Source organism: Anabrus simplex, chromosome 5 (assembly GCF_040414725.1).
Source record: "Anabrus simplex isolate iqAnaSimp1 chromosome 5, ASM4041472v1, whole genome shotgun sequence".
Classification (NCBI taxonomy): domain Eukaryota; kingdom Metazoa; phylum Arthropoda; class Insecta; order Orthoptera; family Tettigoniidae; genus Anabrus; species Anabrus simplex.
Window position 1 is genome coordinate 425,142,638 of NC_090269.1, and position 26,820 is coordinate 425,169,457.

General features: G+C 40.0%; 1 protein-coding gene across 1 annotated transcript in view; it reads left to right on the plus strand.

The window, feature by feature from the left end:
* The window catches only part of LOC136874603 (dual oxidase 1-like), a 335,200-nt gene that overhangs the window by 26,690 nt on the left and 281,690 nt on the right, over positions 1 to 26,820 (plus strand). Inside the window, exon 4 of the mRNA XM_068227874.1 lies at positions 11,021 to 11,202. Within this exon, the coding sequence (XP_068083975.1) occupies positions 11,021 to 11,202 (182 nt within the window). The remainder of the gene's footprint in view (positions 1 to 11,020; positions 11,203 to 26,820) is intronic.

Genomic DNA, 26,820 nt, shown 5'->3' on the forward strand with positions numbered 1-26,820 from the left:
GACGAACCATACTTAGTAACTTTTCTCTTTTAATTCTTTGTTGCTTCCTTTAAGTAGCCTCATTATGACTTTCCCAACAATGTCATCCACATGACCTTTCCAGTGCAAATTACTTTCAAATCTCACACCTAAGTATTTGCACTTACCATCTTTTGGGATAATTACCTCATCCAAAGTATATTCAAATTCAGTTTTAAAACTCCTGTTTGTAAATGTTGTAACAGTTGACCTTAATATTATTCTCTTCAACCCATTGTTGGATATTCTCAAGGTCCCTTTGTAATTCTGAACAATCCTCAATGTTATTTATTTCCCTATAAACAATTATGTCATCTGCATACAATCTTATTTTTGATGTTATATTATTCCCTAAATCATTTACGTGTATTAAGAAAAGTAATGGACCGATTATACTACCCTGTGCGATTCCCTTACAAACTTTCTCTTCCTGGGATACATTATTCCCTACTTTGACTTTCTGAACCCTTGAATTTAGAAATGTTTTTATCCAACGTGTAACCCTTACGTCCAATCCTATTCCCTCCAATTTCTTTAATACTATTCCATGTTCCATTCTATCAAAGGCTTTGGAAAGATCTATGGCTACGCAATCTAACTGGCCTCCTGAATCCAATTGATCTGATATATCCTGCTGAAATCCCACCATTCCTCTTCTAGTACTTTATTGTTATTGACTCCTCTATTTGCAGAGCTCCTCCATCTCCTTTTAGGCCATATAATGTATGTCTTAACCTTACTGGATTTGGTATCTGTCTTTTCATTTTTCTTTTAAGTTTCTTGTTTAGTTTAATACTTTTAATGTAGTTACTGTTTTCATAAATCTGCATTGTATTATAAGAAGACGCTGCATAAAGGGGCTTTTCAGTCTCAGTGGCATGTAAATCATGATCAATAAATTCAATTCAATTCAATTCAATTCAATTCAATTCAATTCAATTCAATTCAATTCAATTCAATCCCCTAGTCCTCTTTCCAGTGTCTGCATCCATGAATGTTCCCTTTGGTATTCTCTCTCCTGGCATTCTCATCATGTGACTAAACCATTTTAGCTTTGCTATATCAATCTCTTCTTGAAGTTTACACACTCCCACACTTCTTCTTATTTCCTCATTTTGTATTCTATCTCGTCTTGACTTTCCCTGTATGCACCTCAAGAACCTCATTTCGGCTGCTCGTATCTTACTTTGTTTCCGCTTAGTCAATGTCCAGGCTGCTGAAGCATAGGTCAGTATATGTTTATAATAGGACGAGTATAAAAGCTTCTTGCACTTCATTGGCACATCTTTGTTCCATACATTGTCTCTCACACACTGGTAGAAACTGGAATACTGCTGTATTCTTAAATCAATTTCTCTATCCAAATTTCCATCTTGTGACATCATGCTGCCCAAATATTTAAAATTTCTCACTACTTCAAGAGGTTCATTTCCTATTTCTATCACTCCCCTGGATTTTCTGTTACTTCTTGTCATGATCAAAGTCTTGCTTTTCGCAGTGCTAATCTTCATTCCAAAATTTCTTATCTCCTCATTCCATAAATCAACTTGTGTCTGTATTTCCTCTTCATCATTCTCCATTAATATTAATCACTGGGAAAACTGAAGAGGTCCAGCACTTCGAAGTGTGGAGGTATTGGCAAAAGAAAGACAAGGGCCAGGAAGGGTGTGAAAATGAAAGACTCCCTGGCCTGGAAAAGAACATTAGTTGACCAAGGGAGGTCGGAGAGGAAAGATCAAAGTGAAGAGTGTGACACGAGTAAGTGCAAGCAATGCCAGAGCGACACCATAGTGGCTAACTCTCACTCCCGAGCTGAGACATCCCATTTTAGTCACCTCTTATGACAGGGTTACCGTGGATGTATTCTACTGCCCCTACCCACAGTATGTGATGTCCTCAGCCTGAAGATTATTTAAATCTCTGGGAATGAAGTGACTGAAAGGAGAAAGGTAGGAGTATAGCTGCCCACCAGTCTCCAGATTAAGGAAGCAGTTACATTGCCTCAGCTCATCTCTTCTATAGTTCATTCCATGTTAAGAAAACAGTGACTGAGCTCGATAGCTGCAGTCGCTTAAGTGCGGCCAGTATCCAGTATTTGGGAGATAGTAGGTTTGAACCCCACTGTCGGCAGCTCTGAAAATGGTTTTCCATGGTTTCCCATTTTCACACCAGGCAAATGCTGGGGCTGTACCTTAAATAAGGCCACGGCCGCTTCCTTCCCACTCCTAGCCCTTTCCTGTCCCATCGTCGCCGTAAGACCTATCTGTGTCGGTGCGACGTAAAACAACTAGCAAAGAAAAAAAAGAAAACAGTGTTGCTCTTGTGGACCTACAAGTAGCTAACACACACCCTCTTAGACATAAGTAATACCTTGTGATTAGGGAATATTATAATGTACTTTGTATCATATTATGGAAAAACACCAGGAAATCCCCAACTACAAAATGAAAATTTAGGCAGCAATAATCCTATAATAAAATGCAAACAATAACAAATCAAATCACATAATTGTATTCTAAAAAAGGTTGCGCAAGAACATCTCTCAACGTTACATCTTACGAATTCATGCAGATACTAAAACACCGAATTGCATCAAAACTAGACGTGATAGGAAAAAAAAACATCATTTTCAGAATCAGGGCAGTAATTTCCATAAAAATTACGTATTTTCTATGTTACTGCAAAATCATGTTGGTTAGTGTTATTGTTTTAAAAGGAAGTACAACAAGACAACCATCCTCTATATAACACTAATCAGAGAAAACAAAAATGGAAGGAATCGGCTACTTCAAAAAATGAAGGTATTGGCCAAAGGGCCACAAAGGGCATGAAAATGAAAGGCTCCCTAGGATTCATGAATCTAATACCGTTGGGGTCAGAAAAGAACAAGAGTTGACCAAAGGAGGTCGGATAGGATATATGAAAATGAGGAGCCTGGCACAAGTAAGTGGAAGCAATGCCAGGACTCAGCTCAAGGCCCCGTGGTTGCCAATCCATGCTTTCCCCCCCAAGTTAAGAGTCCCTTGGTCCAACAGCTTACATGTGATTTGAATGTAAGAAATTTCATTTCAAGTTTACAGTGTTCTGTTTATACCATCGAGATGTACAGCAAACTGACTCAGGGCAAAGTACATCATCAGCAGCTCTTTGCCGTGACTGCCATGTACCCTCGACGGGCCTGCTCTAGATCAAAACTTTACAAAGTAGTTTGAAAACTTGAGACCCCGAACAGCATGTGTCACTTATCTACCAGACTTAAATTTATACTGAAATGCACAAGTAATCAGGTACTTGCATACTGACTAAATTATCATTCAGTGTACTGCTTGCTACACTTGTAATAAAGCCCACAAAACTGTTCACCATGTTCTGTTAACATCCACATGCCTGTTATTTATTATTGTGATCATTGTCATCATCATGCTCATCCTATTATTAGGCCTAGTAGCCTGTTGTGTTTTTGGATTCTCCCACTATTGCTTCATCGGACATCCTTTGGATTTTCTTCCTCTAAATTGATATCAAAGAACTTCCTTTTGTGGTTTTACAACTTCCTTCCTTTTAACATGGTGTTTCCAATAATAATTAAACTTATGTCGTAATGGTCTGCCTTTTCAATACCATATTGTGCAATCTTTAATTGGGGGGGGGGAGGGAACCGAGAATGCTTTGCTGGTTTTAAAAGTTCACTGAGTCCACAATAGAAAGCAGAAACTTTGCAGAGTTGATTGTAAATGATTGGGCTATAACACAACAAACAATAGCTACCTCAGTTAAAAAATGGCACCAGTACAGTCAGTTTAAAAAGTTTGTTACATTCCCTTGTTTAGGTACACTTTACAACAAAACTACAAAAGATATTGGGTTGATTCTTGTACAAGCTTATGTATATGTCATTATCTCTATTTTTTTGAAGAATTATGGAAATGCAATGAGAACTATATTTTTAATGGAAATTTGAATTTAGGGTGTTAATGATAGTTAAAAAAAAATCAATGTAAATGCTTGCATATTGTACAGATGATTAAATAGAAACATAATTCTTCATAAATATGTGTACTATCACTCAATATACAGTGTCTGAAAATTTGAGTGCTTTATTTCTTGGGGTTTCAGAGAAAATTGTACCTTTGGGGTGGAAATATTGAAGTTGAGAAAACAACATATCTGAGGTACTTTGCCTACCACAATGATAACACTAGTCTTCATCTTCATCTTCTTGTGCTCTGTTTTTGGACCTTTTCTCAATTTGCTCTGTTTTTCCAGATGAGTTTGTGATACTTCAGCCTTGTCAATCCTTCGCTGGTCAATTTCTTGGAGGGAGTGTGTAGTGAAAACACCAGAATCTATTCCAGCCCTCTTTAGTTCTACCTCTGTTTCCTTCATTAAAATACAGAACAATCTACCCCTGTTCCCTTCATACACTGCTATATTCAACACCTTCAAACCACAAAATGTTGTTTTTGGGCATCTCAACCAAACCAGATTATTAAAACTCTCATTATTGCCATGCAAACAATGTTTCAGAAGTTCTGGATCAGCAAGAGGCCTAAATATGGGCTTGATGGCTAGCCTCTGGAAGTGAATTATTGTGAATTATTGTGCTTGTACGTATGGCTATCACTGTTGTGCTTGCACCACTCTTCTTTGGGACACAGATTGTGCACTGGATTTTTGTCAGTGGATATTTTGTGAAAAAAGGTAGCCCAAACAGCAGTTTTCATAGCATCAACACTGCTGTTGTTTTCTCTAATTTCTTTTCCATAATAAATCTGAAAAAAGTCTATTTCCTTCTGGGTAGGTCTCCCTCTCCCACCAAGGGGTTTTCCATCTTTTAATTTTTGGCCTTTACTTTCCTTACTAAATGACGCAGCCTGGTTCCAACATGTTTCTGGACATGACCCATACATTCTAACTTGGTCACCCCACAGTCATATGGTTTACTGTCAACTACAGATTTGAAAGATTTAGAATCACCATCACCTAAGTAGCAAGTATATCTAACACCATACATATTTTGTGAGTGACAGAACACTTTCACTACAGAAGCTGGCTCCATACCAGCACTGGATCTACTGTAATTTTTGTAACAAACATGATAGTGTTCTTCTTGCCATTCATTCTCTAATTCAGTATTTTCTAATTTCTTCCTAACAGAACACTCATGACAATATATAGACATTGTCTCAACATCTATAACTTTCCCTGAATCAATGCTGATTATGGATGACACTCTGTAGAGAGAAGTGTGCCCACGCTTCATCAATGAACCATCGGCTGAAACACGGAGATGTGTTGGAACCTCAGTGTTCTCCTCCAACACCTGTAGTTCAATTTCTCTGTCTTTCACAATTTTTCTTCACAGTCACTGCCATGCTTTCCGTGGCCACATCACTGACATCTTTCAAAATATGTTTGTTTATTTTATCAAACCTTGCAATCGGTGGTGGCATATTCATCACACCACAAAATATAATACAAGCTTCCCTACCTTTCCCTATACATCTCATACCATAAGTAAATCTGTGATTACAGTTATAAATACGAGAGGATGTCTTTGAATATGTCTCAAATGATGACCTGTTATTGCACAGTTCAAAAAATATTGTCAGTTCACAAGCTAAACCTACTCTCTTCTCTTCTACAACACTGAGACACATTGAATTCTTACAGTTCACACACAAACATGAAACACTAATGGCCTGTGACAACACTTTCAGATCAACCAGTCTATATCCAGAGGCAGAAAATTGTTCACTTTTAACTTGTACAGACGTGCACATTAATGGTGTCCCGACATAAACAATCAACACTGCCCCACTCCAGTACTGAAAAGAAGGGGAGAGAGTGAAGGGGTAGTGTTGAAGGCCAATCCAGTACAAAACATGGGGGAAGGGAGTGAAGGGGTAGTGTCGAAGGCACAATGACTCACCTTCTCGCTTAACTCATTGCTGCATGGACTGCATGCAGACAGCCCACTACAAGACTTTGTTGTGATCGAAATGGGCACAGTGGCGGATGTATTGAAGTACAGCATTACGTTACCTACTCGTCCGGCCCCGCGGTGTACGGGGCAATGCGTCCGTCCACCCCGGGTTCGATTCCCGGCCGGGTCAGTGGGTTTTAATTGTAAATGATTATATCCTTGGCCTGGGGACTGCGTGTTCATGTCGTCCTTAATGTTTCTCACATTCAACACTCAACACTTCCGCAATTCCAATTAAATGCAGGTTCATATATTGTGCAAGTAGGGGCAAAAGAACTCTATAGGTCGAGGGCCCGAACAAATAACATTTTAACATAAAAAGATTAAAAAGTAGTCTACTCTGTTAATTACAGTATTAAGAGGTAAAGGAGGTTTCTAACCAAAAAGTATTTTATACTAGTTAGGAATATTTTGTAGCTGCGTTATATCGGGTCTACCAGTCCTTCTTCACCTTGTTCCTGCCATATTTCTATCCATCTCCAAACTGTCTTAAGACTGCATGGTATTGCTTGTGCTATTGCTTGGGGGACCATGTGAGCCTCCCACATGCTAATAATATGGCCTCGATTCACCTGTGATAGGATAGGAGCCATCTTATTACAATGTTACAGTATAACGCCGGAATACACACACTGTGTATTTAGCACTACCTGTTCACTCCCTTCCCCTCCTTTTCAGTACTGGAGTGGCCTTCAACACTATCCCTTCACTCTCTCCCCTCCTTTTCGGTACTGGAGTGCGGCAGTGTTGATTGTTTATGTCGGGACACCATTAATGTGCGTGCGTGTACCTGGCCATGAAAGTCAGAGCAATGTTTTGTAAATGAAGTTGATAGGTTATGTTCTTGAGCTGATAGTTCTGATGGATGAATTAACTTCCTGGAATGAACATTGCCCTTGAATTTCTGTTTCTTGAAACAGGATTTGACTCTTGGCATGTTTAATAATTACTTCACAAGTGCAGAAAACAGATCACAGTTCACCAAAACCTTATGTAGGCCTAAATATAAACACATCTGTAGCATGGAAGATTCCAAAACAAAATAAACTGCTACCTAGTGCCAAAAGTACACATAATATTCCAAAGATAACACATCTGTGGAGCTGTTCCATAGAGTAAAAATAATTTTATGACCAGTGAGTAGAATATAATAAATATAAGATTTTTGAATGACATAAAATGGGGTGTGGCTATATGTATGCAACATCAGATATAAATTACTTTAAAAAATACTTCTAGTTGAGTTATGAGCTTGAAACTTTTACACAATATATATATAAGACCATACATACGGAAAACATATATTTCAAAAAATTTTGACCCCTCGTCGGTTACATCCCTCCTTAAATTACATTTCTAATCTAGGAACTAGTTTTGGCCTTGGCTGGCCATCATCAGCCTTAATGCAAAACTGTACAAATACATCCAATAACTAAAACGAGTGTACAAACACACACAAATGACATTAAAAAGTGTTAAAAATATCTCGATTGAACTATGTGCACAAGTGTAAAATATGACAAAATTAAAATCAGGCTTGAAAATTCTCAGATGCGTTGCATTGCTGAAGATTGAACACAAGTCTTTGCAGGTCATCTTTTAATGTTGTTAACAGTGCTAAGTCATTTATAAGTTATTTATGGGAATTTGTTTTATGTGGAGACCATTTATCTCACAACGCCGAAACTAGTTCCTAGATTAAAAATGTAAACATTTCATAATATAGTATTGAAAAGTTGGACCATTACGACATAAGTTTAATTATTATTGTGATCACAATTCAATACAGATCTGTGCCCATCAGGACACGTTTTAAGCCTTTCCCTTCAACATTTTAGACCTGGGCAATTCGCCATTGAAAAGTGTATCATTTAGGAATCTTATTCCTACTTCGTTTTAATTTTTTTTTTTTGGCGCTACTTTGTCGCTAACTGTAACTGCCATCATTTATATACGATGCGTTTGCCTTTTTTCTTCCCTGATTTTATGCCTTTTGTTTACTGGTCTGATCTCAGGCCGGCTTAGGAGTGAGTTTGATTTGGTCCGGTTGTGAACCCTACGCTCTGTTGGTGTACCTCGCCTTGCTGGCGTGGGGAGTGCTTTGTTGGGAGCCATGTTGTTTGCAAGCTTTGCACTGTCGCTCTACAAAAGAGCTTTTACCCACCGCAATATGCCTGGGTAACGTGTAAAGAATGCGGGGCTACGGCCCTGAAGTAATTTATTCTTTTAGTTTAATATTATTTTCTCAAATGAGTGGACGAGGATTATTTAATTAGCTTATTTTGAGCTCTTCAAGAATGTAAGTAGCTGCTTATCTATCTGATGCTATGCATTAGCTGGGCTTCTACGACCAAATGTAAGTTATTCAAACATATCTTATTTAATTTTTCTACTGGAGCTGGATTGGATTGCCTCAAAACCCAAACTTGATTTGTGGACAGTACTATGTTCTACGATCTCCTATTCTGGTAATCCTTCATTTCGTGCCTGCTTGAAAATTTCAGTATGTTTCAATGCATAAAAAAACTTTTGGCTTACAGACTGCTCGGTTTAATACGCATCTTTGTGGGAGTAATACCTTTTGGCTAAGTGTTTACAGGCTAAAAGACTTTTCTGTTTCAACGGTGTAGAGTTTGGAGTAATGTAAATTTAATATTTTTAAAAGGGAATCATGTAATGCTATTAAATTGTATGAGATTGCGAGATTATCTCTGTGGATCGGAATCTGCTTTCTGCTTAATTTTTTTCTCTGTCCTTGTTTTCTCTTGCCGTTATATTTTCCTTTTGCTGGGGTAACGCTCTATCTTGTTTACGTTTCTATGGTTACTGTCGCCCATAGGAACTATTGTTCAACATTATTGAAAAATGATTATTATTATGGACCTTGAATATTAATTGGTGACGTGCGTGTTTTTATGCTGTGAGCTGTGGGCTATTTATTCTTCTTTCTAAGTGATCTGTGATGTTATTTCGGGAGCTTTTCCTATGGATTGAGCTGCCTGGCGTTTTATGCCCATTTGATTTGTTGTGTGCTCACTCTGTTCTGATTTGAGCGGCTTACCTGGTTAACTAATGTTTGACTTCTGTTTTGGTGGGCACGTTATCCACCTTGGTGCGAGCCGATGACCTTCGATATTAGGCCCCTTAAAACAACAAGCAACCACCTTGGTGCTATCTTCTCCATTTGGCAGGGTGGTGGATTTTTGGGGGTCTTTTGGTGCCCTGTTTTAGTGTATTTGGTTTGACGTGCGCCTTCCGTTTTGGATACGCCTTCCGGACGTGTTCATTAGTTTCTACTTGTGTCAGTTGTGAACCAGTTTCAGAGAAGAATCTTGCGGTCTCACCTTGCCATATTTCACCTGATGTACAAATTATTCTTGGAGAAAGAGTTTGTTTTTTAAAAATTAATTTTCAAGTAAATCCTCGTAAGTTTAAGGTACCTTCTTGAGCTCTTCTGACGGTTAGTATAGATGTGACCATGGACATTCTTAACTTTTAACTACCTTGTATTTGATTTTCCTTCAGTTTTACCTTTAATTAGTTTTGAAATCCAACGACGTCACTCTACTCCAAATATCTATTAATTTTTCAAATCCAATCTATTTGTTAAACAATTTATTGTTACATTAATTTAGTTCAAAGTTTTTAAAAAAATTAATTGACCTTTAAGCAATTAATTCAATAGTGTTTTAGAGGTGCACCTCCTAGTCAATGTAGGTTTTGTTCTATTATCATGTGTTAATGTTTTTAAATCACAGCAATTGAACAATATAGGTTTTTTAAAGTAATTAAGCAGTGTTTTTCTTTCATTCTTCTATAATTTACCACTGTGAAAACCACTTAGTTTCACTTTAATGTTTTTCTTTGATTTGGTCTATCTCTTTTCCTTGTTTACTTGTGCCAGTAAATGCCGGTACGACTGGTACAAATCAAAACCATGAAGTTTATATCCTTGAGTGTTTCCAGTTTAACTGATAATTGTACATGTCTTCAGTTATTAGTTTAACTTTGAACTTTTTGAGCATGTCATTGCTTCTTTTATGCTCCCATTTTGTATAGCCTACTGTTCAGCGCTTTTCACGTGTTGTGATTCTGGAGATGTTTATGGAGTCCATGTCTCCCTGCTATAGCATAGAGTTGGACAAGCCAAAATATTATATCGGTGCAAATGGGTGTGGTTTTAATTTTTGCACCAGAGATAGCTTCATTATATGGTTCAGCATTCCTGTTGATCTTGTATACTTTTCTATCTATCTCTCAGATTATATACTGCAGATAATTACACTCATTAACCCTCTCTAATATATTGTTTTCTAAACATACTTCACTTTGTACAGGATCCTTTTTTTTTTTTTTTTTTAGCTGGTGTATTCAAGTTGTATTTTAAAGAGACGTGCTGAAGATTGAACACACATCTTTGCAGGTCATCTTCCAATGTTATTAACAGTGCTAAGTCATTTATAATTTATTTATGGGAATTTGTTTTATATGGAGAACCATTTATCTCCCTAGTCTGTATGCATATGCCCTCCTTCAGCCCACACATTACCCTGTGGGTAAGGGCACTAGAATAACACCCACGTTATTCCCTGCCTGTCGCAAAAGGTGACTAAAAGGAGCCCCATGGGCTCTTAACATCAGAGCGTGGGTTAGCGACCATGGGGCCCTCAGCCGAGCCCTGGTATTGCTTCCACTTACTTGTGCCTAGCTCCTCACTTTCATCCATCCTATTTGACCTTCCCTGGTCATCTCTTGTTCTTTTCCAAGCCGGACAGTATTAGAGTACTCAAGGCCAGGGTGTCTTTCATTTTCATTCCCTTCATGGCCCTTGCATATCTTTGGCTGATTTCTTCATTTTTTGAAGTGTTGGATCCCTTCCATTTTCTCTCTCTGATTAGTGTTATATAGAGGATCATTGCCTAGTTGTACCTCCTCTTAAAAGAATAATGTCCACCACCACCTCAGCGTACTCACTGCATTCTTTTCATGACTTTTGAATGTGATGTTGATGTGCAGGTCAGCAAGTTGTAGAGGAGATCCTCGACGCACAGAGACCAGCTTGTCCTCCTGAATACTTCAACATTCACATCCCTCTGGACCACTCTTACAGAAATGAAAACATGCATTCAGAGATTCCATTTCTACGGACGCGGTATGATATGAGGACAGGATTTTCACCTAACAATCCTAGACAACAGGTAAAAAAATTACTTTAATCATGGGGAGATGAAGGAATGTATGATTTTCTGCATTTGTGATGTATGTGACATACCTAAAATTTAAGTAATGTGTTTTGATGTTTTATAAGTAATATGAAGGTGTTTTCAGCCAGCAATTACCACAAATGTAAAGTTACTATTCTTTATGCAGACTGTCATTTCTGAAAGTATTTGTTGTGTACATGGCACTGTATGGAATGAAACATGGATGATAACTGACGTAGAAAGGAAGAGAATTGTACCTCACCTGCCACCCTAGTGGGTAACATAATTCCAACTCCATTTGGTCTACTATAGAATAATGTGAATGTGTCTGGCATTCTAATGTAAAGCTTTAGGAGTAGCAAGTTGGCCTGGCTCCAGCCGCGAGCAACTTCACTGAGTTAGAGTCCCACCCTCTCGCCAGTGCAGCAACCAGTCAGAGAAGAGCTAAGTGCTCAAGGCCAGCACCCTCTGCCACCACTGCTGTTGTCGCTTCGTGATCTCATCGCAGGTTTCCCTGACAGTGCAAGAGGAACCCAGAGCTTTCTGATTCCAGAGGAATCTAGGGACTTCTGTTCTCAGGAGGTAACTGGAAGGACTGGCCTACCTATATAAGGCAGGGTGGATGAGCTTGAGACAGTTCAATTTGTGCTCTGTTCTGCTAGTGATTCAGTCAGAGAGAGAGAGAGAGAGTGCTGGAGTGTACTGCTGTGGACCGCTGGGAGTGCTGCTGTGGAATACGGGATCAGCCAGTGAATAGTGACAAGTGAGTGCTGTTTGTGTGAGTATCCTGATGGCAACAAGGGATAACAGTGCAGCTGAGCGATAAGGGACAGTGAACAAAGACTGCCGTGAGTTTTAACAATGTCTGTTTTTTTCGGGTTTGTAGGCCATGGTCTACAAGTGTATGATGGTCCTGATGTTTCATTGAAGACTGCATTCAGCATCTTTAGGGGCTCCAGATGACTTTGATGGCTATGAAGCTCTCAGTAGAATGAAGTGGTGTCAGAATTCCTCCTCACTATATAGTGCAGGCTGTGGTCCACCATAGTGGAGGCGGTTGCTGATTGGCTGGAGAAAGAAGAGCAGCCAGTAGCTGAAGCCTTCTTTCCATACATTTGGAAAATAACCAATAGAATAAAGAGGCTACCAGAGTCCCAAAGGGATGCCATTGAAATCCTGAAGCACACCAGCAGCTTCATCTGTAAGGAAGAATCTGAATGGGTCAACAAAGCCTGGTTTCCAGTCCTGAAAACCTCAAAATCTGGAGACATGGTGGCCAGGGCAGACCAGGAAAAGCAACAAGTGATCAGTCGCCTGTCTCCACCAAGGCAGGTCGACCCACACCGGGCTCCATACTGCTTCAGTCATTGGAAAAAGAATGGTCAATCAGCGGAAGCCCCTCTACCACAACGGACCAATAGATGAGCAGCGCACTGTAACCTCCACTGTCATTGGCCAAAGAACAGCCAATCAGTGACTGCCCCCTACCATGGCAGACATTATCCTGCACTATATATTGAGGTTGAATTCTGAAGCCACTCCATTCCTCTGAGAGCTTCGTAGCCATGGAAGTCATTTGGAACCCTTGAAGATGCTGAACATAGTTTTCGGTGAAACGTCAGGACGATCATATGTTCCTAGATCACAGCCTGCACGCTTGGATAAATACAGGCATTGTTCGTAATGCTGGCCGTGAAAGCCTCAACTGCTAAACGCCATGAGCTTGCGTACTCTGTAGCACATACAGACTTGTAAGATTGTGTTGCACATGCAAAACTGTGAACTGTGCGGCCACTATAGTTGTACAGTGAGTTTAATCGTGAATTGCCTTGGGGACCAAGTGACAGTTGTAGAAGTGTGTGTAGTGTAAATGTTTTAGCCTGTAAGTGTCAGAGTGAATAACTAGTAAGACTGGACAGTGAGAGCAGATAGCACAAACTAGTGTAACTGCATGCCTGTGTAGTTGCACAAGTAAATCTCAGATAGTCAATAAATCTTAGAGTAAACTCTACCAATGTATGTTCATTTATTCTCTCTAGTAACTGCTCAATGGAGAAGGAGATGGAGAACAGAATATAACTGCTCAATGGAGAAGGAGATGGAGAACAGAATATGTGCTGCCCATATAGCTTTCGGGAGTCTTACACATCGGGTCTTCTATACTAATATTATAAAGAGAAAAAGATTGTATGTTTGTAAATTTTGTTTGTAATAGATAAACTCAAAAATTACTGAATCGATTTTAACTATTCTTTCACCTATAGAATGTTATATTACCAGTGAGTAACATGGGCTGTATTTTATTTTCAAAACAATTAGAGATCCCTACAAAAATTGAAATAATATAACCCAAGGTATAAAAAATTTGCCTATAAAAGTCATTATAGGCTAATATAGATCAAATATTGAATTTGTCACACAAGGACAAGACAAAGCTCAGTTTAAGCCTCATGACCCCGAAGAACAAAACTCAGTAAGGCTCTATGGGCCCCAAAAATCATGTTTTAAGGGCCTTAAACCAACCGTTATGGAGATATTGCCATCATACTACCCCGCTCTAGAACACGGTTGAAGAAACAACCAGCCATTACCATGGCAACGTTAGCTCAAAGATTCTACGGTGTCAATCATTCAATACTGATCTGCATTTAGGGCAGTCGCCCAGGTGGCAGATTTCCTATCTGTTGCTTTCCTAGCCTTTTCCTAAATGATTTCAAAGAAACTGGAAATTTATTGAACGTTTCCCTTGGTAAGCTATTCCAATCCCTAACTCCCCTTCCTATAAATGAATATTTGCCCAAGTTTGTCCTCTTGAATTCCAACTTTATCTTCATATTGTGATCTTTCCTACTTTTATAAACGCCACTCAAACTTATTCGTCTACTAATGTCATTCCATGCCATCTCTCCGCTGACAGCTCGGAACATACCACTTAAGTGTTATAATTACATGTTATAAACATGTTATTGTTGAACATACCACTTAGTTGAGTAGCTCTTCTTCTTTCTCTCAGTTCTTCCCAACCCAAACTTTGTAACATTTTTGTAACGCTACTCTTTTGTCGGAAATCACCCAGAACAAATAGCGCTGCTTTTCTTTGGATTTTTTCCAGTTCTTGAATCAGGTAATCCTGGTGAGGGTCCCATACACTGGAACCATACTCTAGTTGGGGTCTTACCAGAGACTTATATGCACTCTCCTTTACATCCTTACTACAACCCCTAAACACCCTCATAACCATGTGCAGAGATCGGTACCCTTTATTTACAATCCCATTTATGTGATTACCCGAATGAAGATCTTTCCTTATATTAACACCTAGATACTTACAATGATCCCCAAAAGGAACTTTCACCCCCATCAATGCAGTAATTAAAACTGAGAGGACTTTTCCTATTTGTGAAACTCACAACCTGACTTTTAACCCCGTTTATCAACATGCCATTGCCTGCTGTCCATCTCACAACATTTTCGAGGTCACCTTGCAGTTACTCACAATCTTGTAACTTATTTATCACTCTATAGAGAATAACATCATCCGCAAAAAGCCTTACCTCCGATTCCACTCCTTTACTCATATCATTTATATATATAAGAAAACATAAAGGTCCGATAACACTGCACTGAGGAACTCCCCTCTCAACTATTACAGGGTCAGACAAAGCTTCACCTACTCTAACTCTCTGAGATCTATTTTCTAGAAATATAGCAACCCATTCAGTCACTGTTTTGTCTAGTCCAATTGCACTCATTTTTGCCAGTAGTCTCCCATGATCCACCCTATCAAATGCTTTAAACAGGTCAATCGCGATACAGTCCATTTGACCTCCAGAATCCAAGATATCTGCTATATCTTGCTGGAATCCTACAAGTTGCGCTTCAGTGGAATAACCTTTCCTAAAACCGAATTGCCTTCTATCGAACCAGTTATTAATTTCACAAACATGTCTAATATAATCAGAAAGAATGCCTTCCCAAAGCTTACATACAATGCATGTCAAACTTACTGACCTGTAATTTTCAGCTTTTTGTCTATCACCCTTTCCTTTATACACAGGGGCTACTATAGCAACTCTCCATTCATCTGGTATAGCTCCTCCGACCAAACAATAATCAAATAAGTACTTCAGATATGGTACTATATCCCAACCCATTGTCTTTAGTATATCCCCAGAAATCTGATCAATTCCAGCCGCTTTTCTAGTTTTCAACTTTTGTATCTTATTGTAAATGTCATTGTTATCATATGTAAATTTTATTACTTCTTTGGCCTTAGTCTCCTCCTCTATCTCAACATTATCCTTGTAACCAACAATCTTTACATACTGCTGACTGAATACTTCTGCCTTTTGAAGATCCTCACATACACACTCCCCTTGTTCATTAATTATTCCTGGAATGTCCTTCTTGGAACCTGTATCTGCCTTAAAATACCTAAACATACTCTTCCATTTTTCACTCAAATTTGTATGACTGCCAGTTGTGCTTGCCATCATGTTATCCTTAGCTGCCTTCTTTGCTAGATTCAATTTTCTAGTAAGTTCCTTCAGTTTCTCCTTACTTCCACAGCCATTTCTAACTCTATTTCTTTCCAATCTGCACCTCCTTCTTAGTCTCTTTATTTCTCTATTATAATAAGGTGGGTCTTTACTATTCCTTACCACCCTTAAAGGTACAAACCTGTTTTTGCATTCCTCAACAATTTCTTTAAACCCATCCCAGAGTCTGTTTACATTTTTATTTACTGTTTTCTACCGATCATAGTTACGTTTTAGAAACTGCCTCATGCCTGCTTTATCAGCCATATGGTACTGCCTAATAGTCCTACTTTTAAGACCTTCCTTTCTATCACATTTATTTTTAACTACCGCCAAAACAGCTTCATGATCACTAATACCATCTATTACTTCAGTTTCCCTGTAGAGCTCATCTGGTTTTATCAGCACCACATCCAGGATATTTTTCCCTCTGGTTGGTTCCATCACTTTTTGAATCAGCTGTCCTTCCCATATTAACTTATTTGCCATTTGTTGGTCATGCTTCCTGTCGTTCGCATTTCTTTCCCAATTGACATCTGGCAAATTCAGATCTCCCGCTACAATCACATTTCTTTCCATGTCGTTTCACACATAGCTGACTATCCTATCAAATAATTCCGAATCCACATCAGTGCTACCTTTTCCCGGTCTGTACACTCCAAATATATCAAGTTGCCTATTATCTTTAGAAATGAGCCTTACACCTAGAATTTCATGTGTCTCATCTTTAACTTTCTCGTAGCTTACAAATTTTTCTTTCACCAGAATGAACACTCCCCCTCCGACCCTTCCCATCCTATCTCTATGATACATACTCCAGTGCCGTGAGAAAATTTCTGCATCCATTATATCATTTCTCAGCCATGGTTCAACTCCTATTACAATATCTGGTAAATATATATCTATTAAATTACTTAATTCTATTCCTTTCTTTACAATACTTCTACAGTTCAACACTAACAATTTTACTTTCATCAGAACAACCTTAGATCAAACTCTCAGAAAACTGTTGTGTCTACCTTCCACTTGCAGAATAGAAGTGCCATACCATTCAGAGGAGAGAATCTACAGTACTGTAGCAACCCAAAATACCTGGAAGTCACCCTGGACAGGTCCTTGACCTACAAGAATCACCTCTGTAATGTGTCAGCCAAGATCAAGACCGGGAATAACATCCTTCAGAAGCTGGCGGGTACATCCTGGGGTGCTAATGCTCAAATCCTGAGATCCACTGCTCTTGCACTTTCTTATTCCATCGCTGAATATTGCTGCTCAACCTGGTTTAACAGTGCTCACACTGTACTAGTAGACACCCAGCTGAATCAAGCAATGTGTATCGTTACAGGGTGCATCCGACCAACTAACACACACTGGCTTCTTACCCTAAGCAACATATCACCTCCATCCCTAAGATGATCACAGATACTGCTTAACTTATGGAAGAAGATAGAAAACAATCCTCACCTCCCTATTCATTCTGACCTAGCAGCTTCTCCAGACACCCTTCTTAGCATTGCAATGAATCTACAGGGCACCTCCTTTAATGCATCAGACGCCTGGAAAGAACAATGGCAACAGCTATCCTCATTACCACATCATCACATCATTAAGAACCCATGCAAGTACCCAGCTGGATTTTTCCTTCCCAGGCGGCAGTGGAGGATGCTAAGCTGAATTAGGACCGGCCAAGGTAGATGTGGAACCACTCTCTTCAAATGGGCATGGAAGACTACAATGTGACCGCGGAGAAGAGAAGCAGACAGTGGATCATGTTGCATTTGAGCGTCCTTTGCATGCTTATTGAGGCTCTATAGAGGACTTATGCTGTGTCTCTAGCAAAGCTCTTTTCTGGCTCTCACCCCACTTTTGATATGGAACTTTAGTTATGAACTTGAGATGGTTGTTGTACATATTGTATATAATATTGTATTCGCCATACGCTAAATAAAAAAAATGATGGTGTATTGAGCAGTTCTCATCTCCATCCTGCTCTATGGATGTGGAACCAGGACTCTTTGGCCTGGTTTATTCAATCTTAGTTAAAAAACACTAACGCAGTGTTTGTAAATTTAGAGTTAAAAATTTAGCAGCATGTAAAGATTCTTGCGTTTATCCATACATTTCCTGGGAAGTGTTAGCTAACACGGTGTTAACTCTCAAAAGAGTCACCATCAGTGAGAATCTAGAAGGCAGTGGCAGAACCATACAGTTTTTGAGTGCACTCTAATGTGCTTTTGTTTGAATACAGTTGTAAACCAAGGCAAGTGAAGTCAACATTTATTATAATCTTTCTGTTGACCATGAATTTTCTGTTGCTCTATAGACCAATATGGAAAAAGCCGAGAAGAGTATACGTGGTTCAAATTTCTTTTCTTTTGGAAATTATTTCCAAGTATGTACCTATTACAGAAAGTAAGCAAACTAATGAAGCCATGCTCAAAGCTAAAAGTGATGCTTGGCAGAAAATTTGTAGTAATTCAATGTACATACTGACATTAGTCAATGAACGATCAAACAACTGAAACAACTGTATGAAAATCACTTCTTCTATTTCTAATTCTTTCTGGAAAAGGCCTATCATATTCCAGATATTGAAGATAAACAAGTTCTGTATCTAATGCACCTGCCATATTTTGAGCTAACAGAGAAATTAACTGCTTGAACCTGGACAGTTAAGTTAACTGAGATTTTAACAGGTTGTTTGTTTTGACCAATTTTGAATGAATGGTATTTTGGTTAAGTTCACTGTTAAATTATTTTAACATGCAGTTAAATGTTAACTGAGGTTGAATAAACCTGGCCTGTATCACCATGATACGAAGAAACTAGAACGTTTCAGTCAACAGTAGCTCGGATATTTTATGAACATCAAATGGGATGGCTACATTCCAAACACAACAGTTCCAGAGAGGGCAAAGATGAACAGTATTGAGGCCACCATTGTTGGTCACCAGTTCAGATAGATTGGACATGTGTAGTGCATGAAGGATGACAGACTTCCTCAAAAAATTCTGTACTGGGCGAGTTGGCCGTGCGCGTAGAGGCGCGCAGCTGTGAGCTTGCATCCGGGAGATAGTAGGTTCGAATCCCACTATCGGCAGCCCTGAAGATGGTTTTCCGTGGTTTCCCATTTTCACGCCAGGCAAATGCTGGGGCTGTACCTTAATTAAGGCCACGGCCGCTTCCTTCCAACTCCTAGGCCTTTCCTATCCCATTGTCGCCATAAGGCCTATCTGTGTCAGTGCGACGTAAAGCCCCTAGCAAAAAAAAAAAAAAATTCTCTATAGTGAAATGAGTACAGGCCGGCCCTGTGTTGTAGGGGTAGCATGCCTGCCCCTTACCCGGAGGCCCCAGATTTGATTTTCAACCAGGCCAAGGACTTTTACCTGTGTCTGAGGGCTGGTTTGAGGTCCACTCAGCCTACGTGATTAAAATTGAGGAGCTATGTGACGGTGAGATATCGGTCTAGGAAGCCAAGAATAACGGCCGAGAGGATTCGTCACACCGACCACATGACACATTGTAATCTGTAGGCCCTTGGGCTGAGAAGCACTCGCTTGGTAGACCACGGCCCTTTAAAGCCTGTAGTGCCATGGGTTGGGTGGGTGGGTGGGTGGGTCGGTTAGTTGGAAATGAGTACAGTTAGGAGACTCCCATGGTGCCCCTCTGAAGTGTTGTGAAAATCAGATTAAGAAGACCTTCACTAGCACTGACATGGATCCAAGTACTTGATATATCATTGCAGAAGACTGTAGCTGCTGTTTCGCAGTTTGAGCGTGAACATCATAGACAGGAAGCAGAGAAACGTCAGAGTTGTAAACAATGCCAGACTCAACCATGACCTCCACTGTCTATAAGGTGCAACCAGTGTAGTCGTATGTTTCATGCCAGGATTGGTCTCCTTAGCCATCAAAGGTATCTGCATCCCTGGAAGAATGGCAAGAGAAATATGAATACTTGGGTTTAAGTATCAGCCAACAACAACATGTTACAATAATTTGTAGTCATGTCCTTGCGCCTTGGCTTTATTCCCCCCCCACCTTATCTCCTATATACACAGAATGCCCAGCATCCTCTTGTCTACCACTTTCAATCACAACACATACGTACAGAGTTCCAATTCTCGTTTCTCTCTCCATAAACTTGACTTACTTCTTTAGTCACAATCATTCCTGTTTCAGTAGTCCTTGCTGTTAGATGATGTTGCTGCCCGTCACCTAAGGTGTTTGCCCTTGCCCTCATCTCCGTATTGTAATCTATACAATACAGAGTGAGTCACTCCTCTATGGCAAAACACAAAGAGGTGACTGGAGTAATAATAAGGAGGATAGTAAGCCAAGAAGTATGATCCGGTAGTTGCAGATCAAATTTATGGAAGAATGTGCACGTGTTGTATTATCTCTAGCTTAGCTCCCTCTCTGTAGATGAGTGGTAGAGTGTCAGCCTGTGGAGTCCAAGATAGTGGGTTCAAACCCGACAGAGAAGGTTGGATTTTTGAAGGGCGGTAAGTCCATTCCAGACTCCATGTTGTACGATATTGGTATGTAAAAGATGTCTGGTGGCACATTTGGCGTTTACCTGACAAAATTCATTAAAATTCAACCATAGACTCCCAAGAGAGATTCGGTTTACTAATCAATCTAATAGGCCTAGAGTAAACAGAATATTGAAACTGACGAGCAGGCAGCTAGATGATGTCAAATTAAAATGTTTGCACATGGTAGCTGATGCCTTAAGATCATCATCATCATCATCATCATCATCATCATCATCATCATCATCATCATCACCACCACCACCACCACCTCTAGCATGTCAGCAGAAGTCACTTTGAGCAACTGCCATGAACCCAGTATTGACCTCATCCAACATCTACAGTCTGCCTGCAGATTGCAGTATAAAAAGATCTCGTCCACACTTATGCCTAAGTTGTGTATAGGTAAAATGGGTTCACCTATTCAGTACCACATGAATAAAACATGTAACTATATTTGGTCAAAAATTAGCTTCTTGTCTTACACAGCAGTTCAGATTCTTTATATTTCTCTTTTTCTCCCTTTATTACAGACATCGGCCTAATCCGTATCGACGGAACACCTACTAGGCCACTATCTATTTCTGCAATAACTATTGATGTCCCCCTCAATCACTCACAAGTGTGCATAAGTTATTTGTTAAGATCAAGCAAGTCAAGAATAGACTCCACACAATAACTCACCAATTCAAAGACAGGGCACAACATTTTATGACCTAAGGACACAAGTGTCACCAAGCTTTCCATCGGAGATTGAATTAACGTGTGTTCTCTTGTCTTGATATCTTGGCATGTTTAATGTTTTTATTATGCCAAGGTTTAAATTCATTGTACAATATTTCTGATGCATTGAGATAAGTGCCACCAGAGATTGATTTTAATGTGTTTGTCTTTTAGATGTCTTTGTTTGTTTTGTGGTCTTTTATGTTTCTAGTTGTGCCAATTTTAAAAAATCTTTACCATCACTGAAGGTAAAGTATTGGGAAAGAGACCCAGGGGACAACCAAGGATGTCATAAATCAGGAACTCCATCGGTGAACTGGCATGTTCATGTTCAAGTTCATGTAGAGGTTCGTGAGCACTCTTGCTGATCTTGAGGTTAAAAAGATGCATCTATTTTTAATTCAACAAAAGTGTCACAAGTGTTACAATTGTGTTAACTTCTTGCCATTTTTGTGTAGGCTGATGATGACATGGACAGATGTCAAAACCGGTCCCTTAATAAATTAAATATGTTGCTACATTGATTCGTGCAACAGTGTTATTGTATTGAAAAGGTGGAACATTTTTCTCTTTTTTAGCATTGTAACTATTAGTTCAATACGGATCAATGATGAAGTTTTTAACATTAAATAGCTGTTCTTATGCCGTAGCTTGGATTGCGTTTTTTAAATTTTGTCTGCAAATGGAGTCCGAGGTTTCCTGAGATACCTTCCATTTCGCACTTCACATTCTCCATAATGTCCAGTTAATCACCAAGATACAGTTCACATTTTTCTAACTTCTTGATTGATTCTGGTATGATTTGGAAGCATGTCTTCATAAGTGTCAGTTTCCTTTGAACCATTTCACTTAATGGTAAAGTAAATTGCCACAGTTTGAACGTTTTCATAGCCAAAAGAGTTCAAAGCATTAATTTTCTTTTTAAATGCTATTTATTCGAGGCATCAACCTAAGAAGACCTTTTGCCCCTACTTTGCACCGTATGTTATGAACCGGCATGTGTTTGGAAATTGCAGAAGTGTAAAGTGTTGAATGTGAGGAAAGGAACATTAAAGACGACACAAATACCCAGTCCCCAGGCCAGGGATATTAATCATGTACAATTAGAAAACCCTGACCCGGTCAGGAATCGAACCCGGTGTGACAGGCGGACGCGTTGTCGCCTACACCACGGGGCCGGACAAGGCATTAATGACTTTGCATTTTGTTGAAGACTGCTTGTAAAAAACATTAAAATATGCATAATAAAAATTGAAAACAGTTTACTGTACCATTAAGTTTAAATTGCGCCTCGTCAGACCACACAAACTTCCCAGCAAAACCCTCATCCTCACGAACCATGCACTCAAACTAATCATAGTATTCAATCCTTCAATCTGGATCGTCTTCATTCATTGTGTGTAGCAGGCATGGAACGTACACTTTACATCCTTAAGAATGTGTCTCATACTTGAACGGCTCACCCCACTTTAGATCAAAAATTGGATGTATGTCTTCTCAGGCGTTTGCTCTATTAACCAGCATTTCGTCTTAGGTCTGACACTAGACTCGTCAGAGTGGGATGTGTCAGACCCTACCCACTGATGCTGGGATGTATGCAGGTGAACTTATCAGAAGCCTCTTATGTGGCACAGTCTGATAACTGCATACGGGAGATAAAACTCCACAATGGAATTAATGCCCGCCTAGCAATTCCAAATGGTAATACTAAATTCCCATGAAGGGAATTAGATATTTTTCCACCAATAGAGCATATCAAAAATCAGATCAAAAATTGGATGTATGGCTTTTCAGGCGTTTGCTCTATTAACCAGCATTTCATCTTAGGTCTGACACTAGACTCGTCAGAGTGGGATGTGTCAGACCCTACCCACTGATGCTGGGATGTATGCAGGTGAACTTATCAGAAGCCTGATTTTTGATATGCTCTATTGGTGGAAAAATATCTAATTCCCTTCATGGGAATTTAGTATTACCATTTGGAATTGCTAGGCGGGCATTAATTCCATTGTGGAGTTTTATCTCCCGTATGCAGTTATCAGACTGTGCCACATAAGAGGCTTCTGATAAGTTCACCTGCATACATCCCAGCATCAGTGGGTAGGGTCAGACACATCCCACTCTGACGAGTCTAGTGTCAGACCTAAGACGAAATGCTGGTTAATAGAGCAAACGCCTGAAAAGCCATACATCCAATTTTTGATCTGATTTTTGATATGCTCTATTGGTAGAAAAATATCTAATTCCCTTCATGGGAATTTAGTATTACCATTTGGAATTGCTAGGCGGGCATTAATTCCATTGTGGAGTTTTATCTCCCGTATGCAGTTATCAGACTGTGCCACATAAGAGGCTTCTGATAAGTTCACCTGCATACATCCCAGCATCAGTGGGTAGGGTCTGACACATCCCACTCTGACGAGTCTAGTGTCAGACCTAAGACGAAATGCTGGTTAATAGAGCAAACGCCTGAAAAGCCATACATCCAATTTTTGATCTGATTTTTGATATGTTCTATTGGTGGAAAAATATCTAATTCCCTTCATGGGAATTTAGTATTATCACCCCACTTTCACGCGCGCCCTGATATGTTGATTTTGGTGATGATCATGCATAAAGTTGCATCATCACAGCACTGGATGCTGAACTTGTAGTAGGGATGGGCATGAGTGCAGCTCGAGCGGCTCGAGCTGATGACGTCACTGCTCGATCTGGCTACTCGAGCAGGAGTATGGCCTGCCATCTATGAGTGATTACCTTGTACTAAATCAGATGAGTGGCAATCTTCTTTGCTCTTTTAATACTAATGAAATGAAACCAGTGTGTGTACAGGAACACAACTGAACAAACTATATCCTCACCCGGCAATTTCAAAAATAGTTTGTTACATTTCGTACCATGAAAATAATATTTATAATGATAACATCTTAACATTATTAACGGAATACATTGAATCCCTTACACAACATAGGAGTATATGGATTATATGGTTGTTATCCTAGAGTAATATTATCGCCTGAGAAATGATACGGCGTAATATGTAAGTCCGCCTCTGTGGTGTAGTGGTTAGCGTGATTAGCCGCCACCCCGGAGGTCCGGGTTCGATTCCCGGCTCTGCCACGCAATTTGAACAGTGGTACGAGGGCTGGAACGGGGTCCACTCAGCCTCTGGAGGTCAACTGAGTAGAGGTGGGTTCGATTCCCACCTCAGCCATCCTCGAAGTGGTTTTCCGTGGTTTCCCATTTTCACATCAGGCAAATGCTGGGGCTGTAGCTTAATTAAGGCTACGGCCGTTTCCTTCCCACTCCTAACACCTTTCCTATCCCGTCGTCGCCATAACACCTATCTGTGTCGGTGCGACGTAAAACCAATAGCAAAAAACCCAGTTATATTATATCGGACGCAGGACTTCAGGTCTGTTCACATTTTTTTATTATGTAGGAGAAATAGTAAATATAGCATTATAATAAAACTGAACAGAATATATTATTAAAATGATATATACAATGTTGAGAAGAACCAAAAATGGAAGTAGTGACCAAGTAACGAAAGGAAAACCACACAAATACTATCACTATGCAGAGCTCATCGCCATGTCGAGCAGTCACTTCCATTTGATAAAAAAAAAATTCTGGGCATATATGGATTTAATAAACTGATGTGTCCACTATGACTTACGGTACGTATGTATTTCTGTAGAATGGACGCTATCGCTAATGACTCTACTTCTACTCTACGCGTAGTGCCGGAAGGTGAATATCAACGTGAATGAGTGCAGACGGAATTGTGGCTGGAGCCTAACACACACTCCTGCTTAACGCACATGCAAGCCTACGTCACGAGGGAATTCCGTGTTGCTCGATCTGGCTCGACCACGCTCGACACACCAGTTCGTGACGTCAGCACTCGAGCCTGCTCGAGCAGGCGATCGAGTGGCCCATCCCTAACTTGTAGTTGTTCATGGTCAGCTGGATCTTGCCTTGTGCACATCACGTGCCGTTCCATCAGTTTCAAATTTATCATGAATACAGGTAATTGTACGACGTGTTGGTGGAGGTGTTCCAAACTCCTCCTGCCACCGCCTTTGTACCTCCTGAGTGTTCTTGCACTTCCAGTACTATTTCTATACAGCCTTGTGTTCAGCAAGTGACAACCTTACTGTGGCCATTGTCGCTACTGGACTGTCTTCCACTATTCTGGACACCACCACTCACGACTGCATGGTGAATTGCTAGTGTCACCTACCCATGGCAAATGTAACCACTACATTATACTTACACATGAGATTAGTAAGTGTAAGTCCTTTTGATACAAAATTATTGAAATACAAACAACGAGTACCATTTTTTGAACTACCCTGTAAATTAGAGGGTGTTTCAAAAAGAATACATGTATTTTGAATGCATCTATTTATTGAACTGTAAGACATACTCTGAAACTTGGCACACACATTCATGAATCTATCAAGTTTAGATTACAGATGTTCAACATGTCCTCTACCAGCGACATAAACAATATCACATCGATACTAAAAGTTCTTCCACACTCGGGTAAGCACATCCTTCGTCACTGACTTTATGCCAGTACAGATCCAGTTCTTTCATCTCTTCTAGGTTCTGTGGTAATGGTGGTACATAAACGTTGTCCTCAACGAAATCCCGCAGGAAGAAGTCGCAGGGCGTCAAATCCGGTGACCATGGAACCCAGCTGAGAAGTGCTAAGTTGCAAGCTCCTTGACGATCAATCCAACGGTTCGGTCGAGTTTCATTCAGATATTCACGCACTTGGCGACTCCAACGAGGGGAGTGCCCCATTTTGTTGAAAAATGAAGTTGTCGTGCAGCCTTGGAAACAATCAGTTTTGTAACATAGCAAGCCTCCCCTGTGAACCATGTGACCTTGCCACAGTGTAGAGGCTTGCGTGTCCCAATGAAGCAGATAGCCGAGCCGCAGGTGCAACCATATCGGATGGGTATCTGTTGAGAGACCAGACTAAGGAATGGTTCATCGAAAGTGGGGTAGCAGCCTTTCGGTAGTTGCAAGGGCGGCAGTCTGGATGATTGACTGATATGGCCTTGTAATAATACTCAACATGGCTTAACTGTGTTGATATTGCTACACGGCTTAAAGCAACGGGAAACTACAGCCGTAACTAACTCCCGAGGACATGCAGCTCTCTCTGTATGAATGATGTACTGATGATGGCTTCCTCCCGGGTAAAATATTCCGGAGGTAAACTAGTCCCCCATTCGAATCTCCGGGTGGGGACTACACAAGAAGGGGCAATCATCAGGAAGATGGATACTGACATTCTGCGAGTCGGAGCGTGGAATGTTAGAAGTTTGAATCGTTGTGGTAGATTAGAGAATCTGAAAAGGGAGATGGATAGACTAAAGTTATATGTAGTTGGTATAAGTGAAGTATGTTGGCAGGAAGAACAGGATTTCTGGTCAGGTGACTACCGAATTATCAACACAAAATCAAACAGAGGAAATGCAGGAGTTGGTTTAATAATGAACAAGAAAGTAGCTCAGTGGGTAAGCTACTACGACCAGCATAGTGAAAGAATTATTGTCGTTAAGATAGACACCAAACCAATGCCCACCATAATAGTGCAGGTCTATATGCCTACTAATTCAGCAGATGATGAGGAAATCGAAAGAACATATGAAGAGATAGAAGATTTAATACAATATGTAAAAGGTGATGAGAATCTAATTGTGATGGGAGACTGGAATGCAGTGGTAGGCCAAGGAAGAGAAAGTAATACAGTAGGAGAATTTGGATTGGGACAAAGGAACGAAAGAGGAAGTTGGC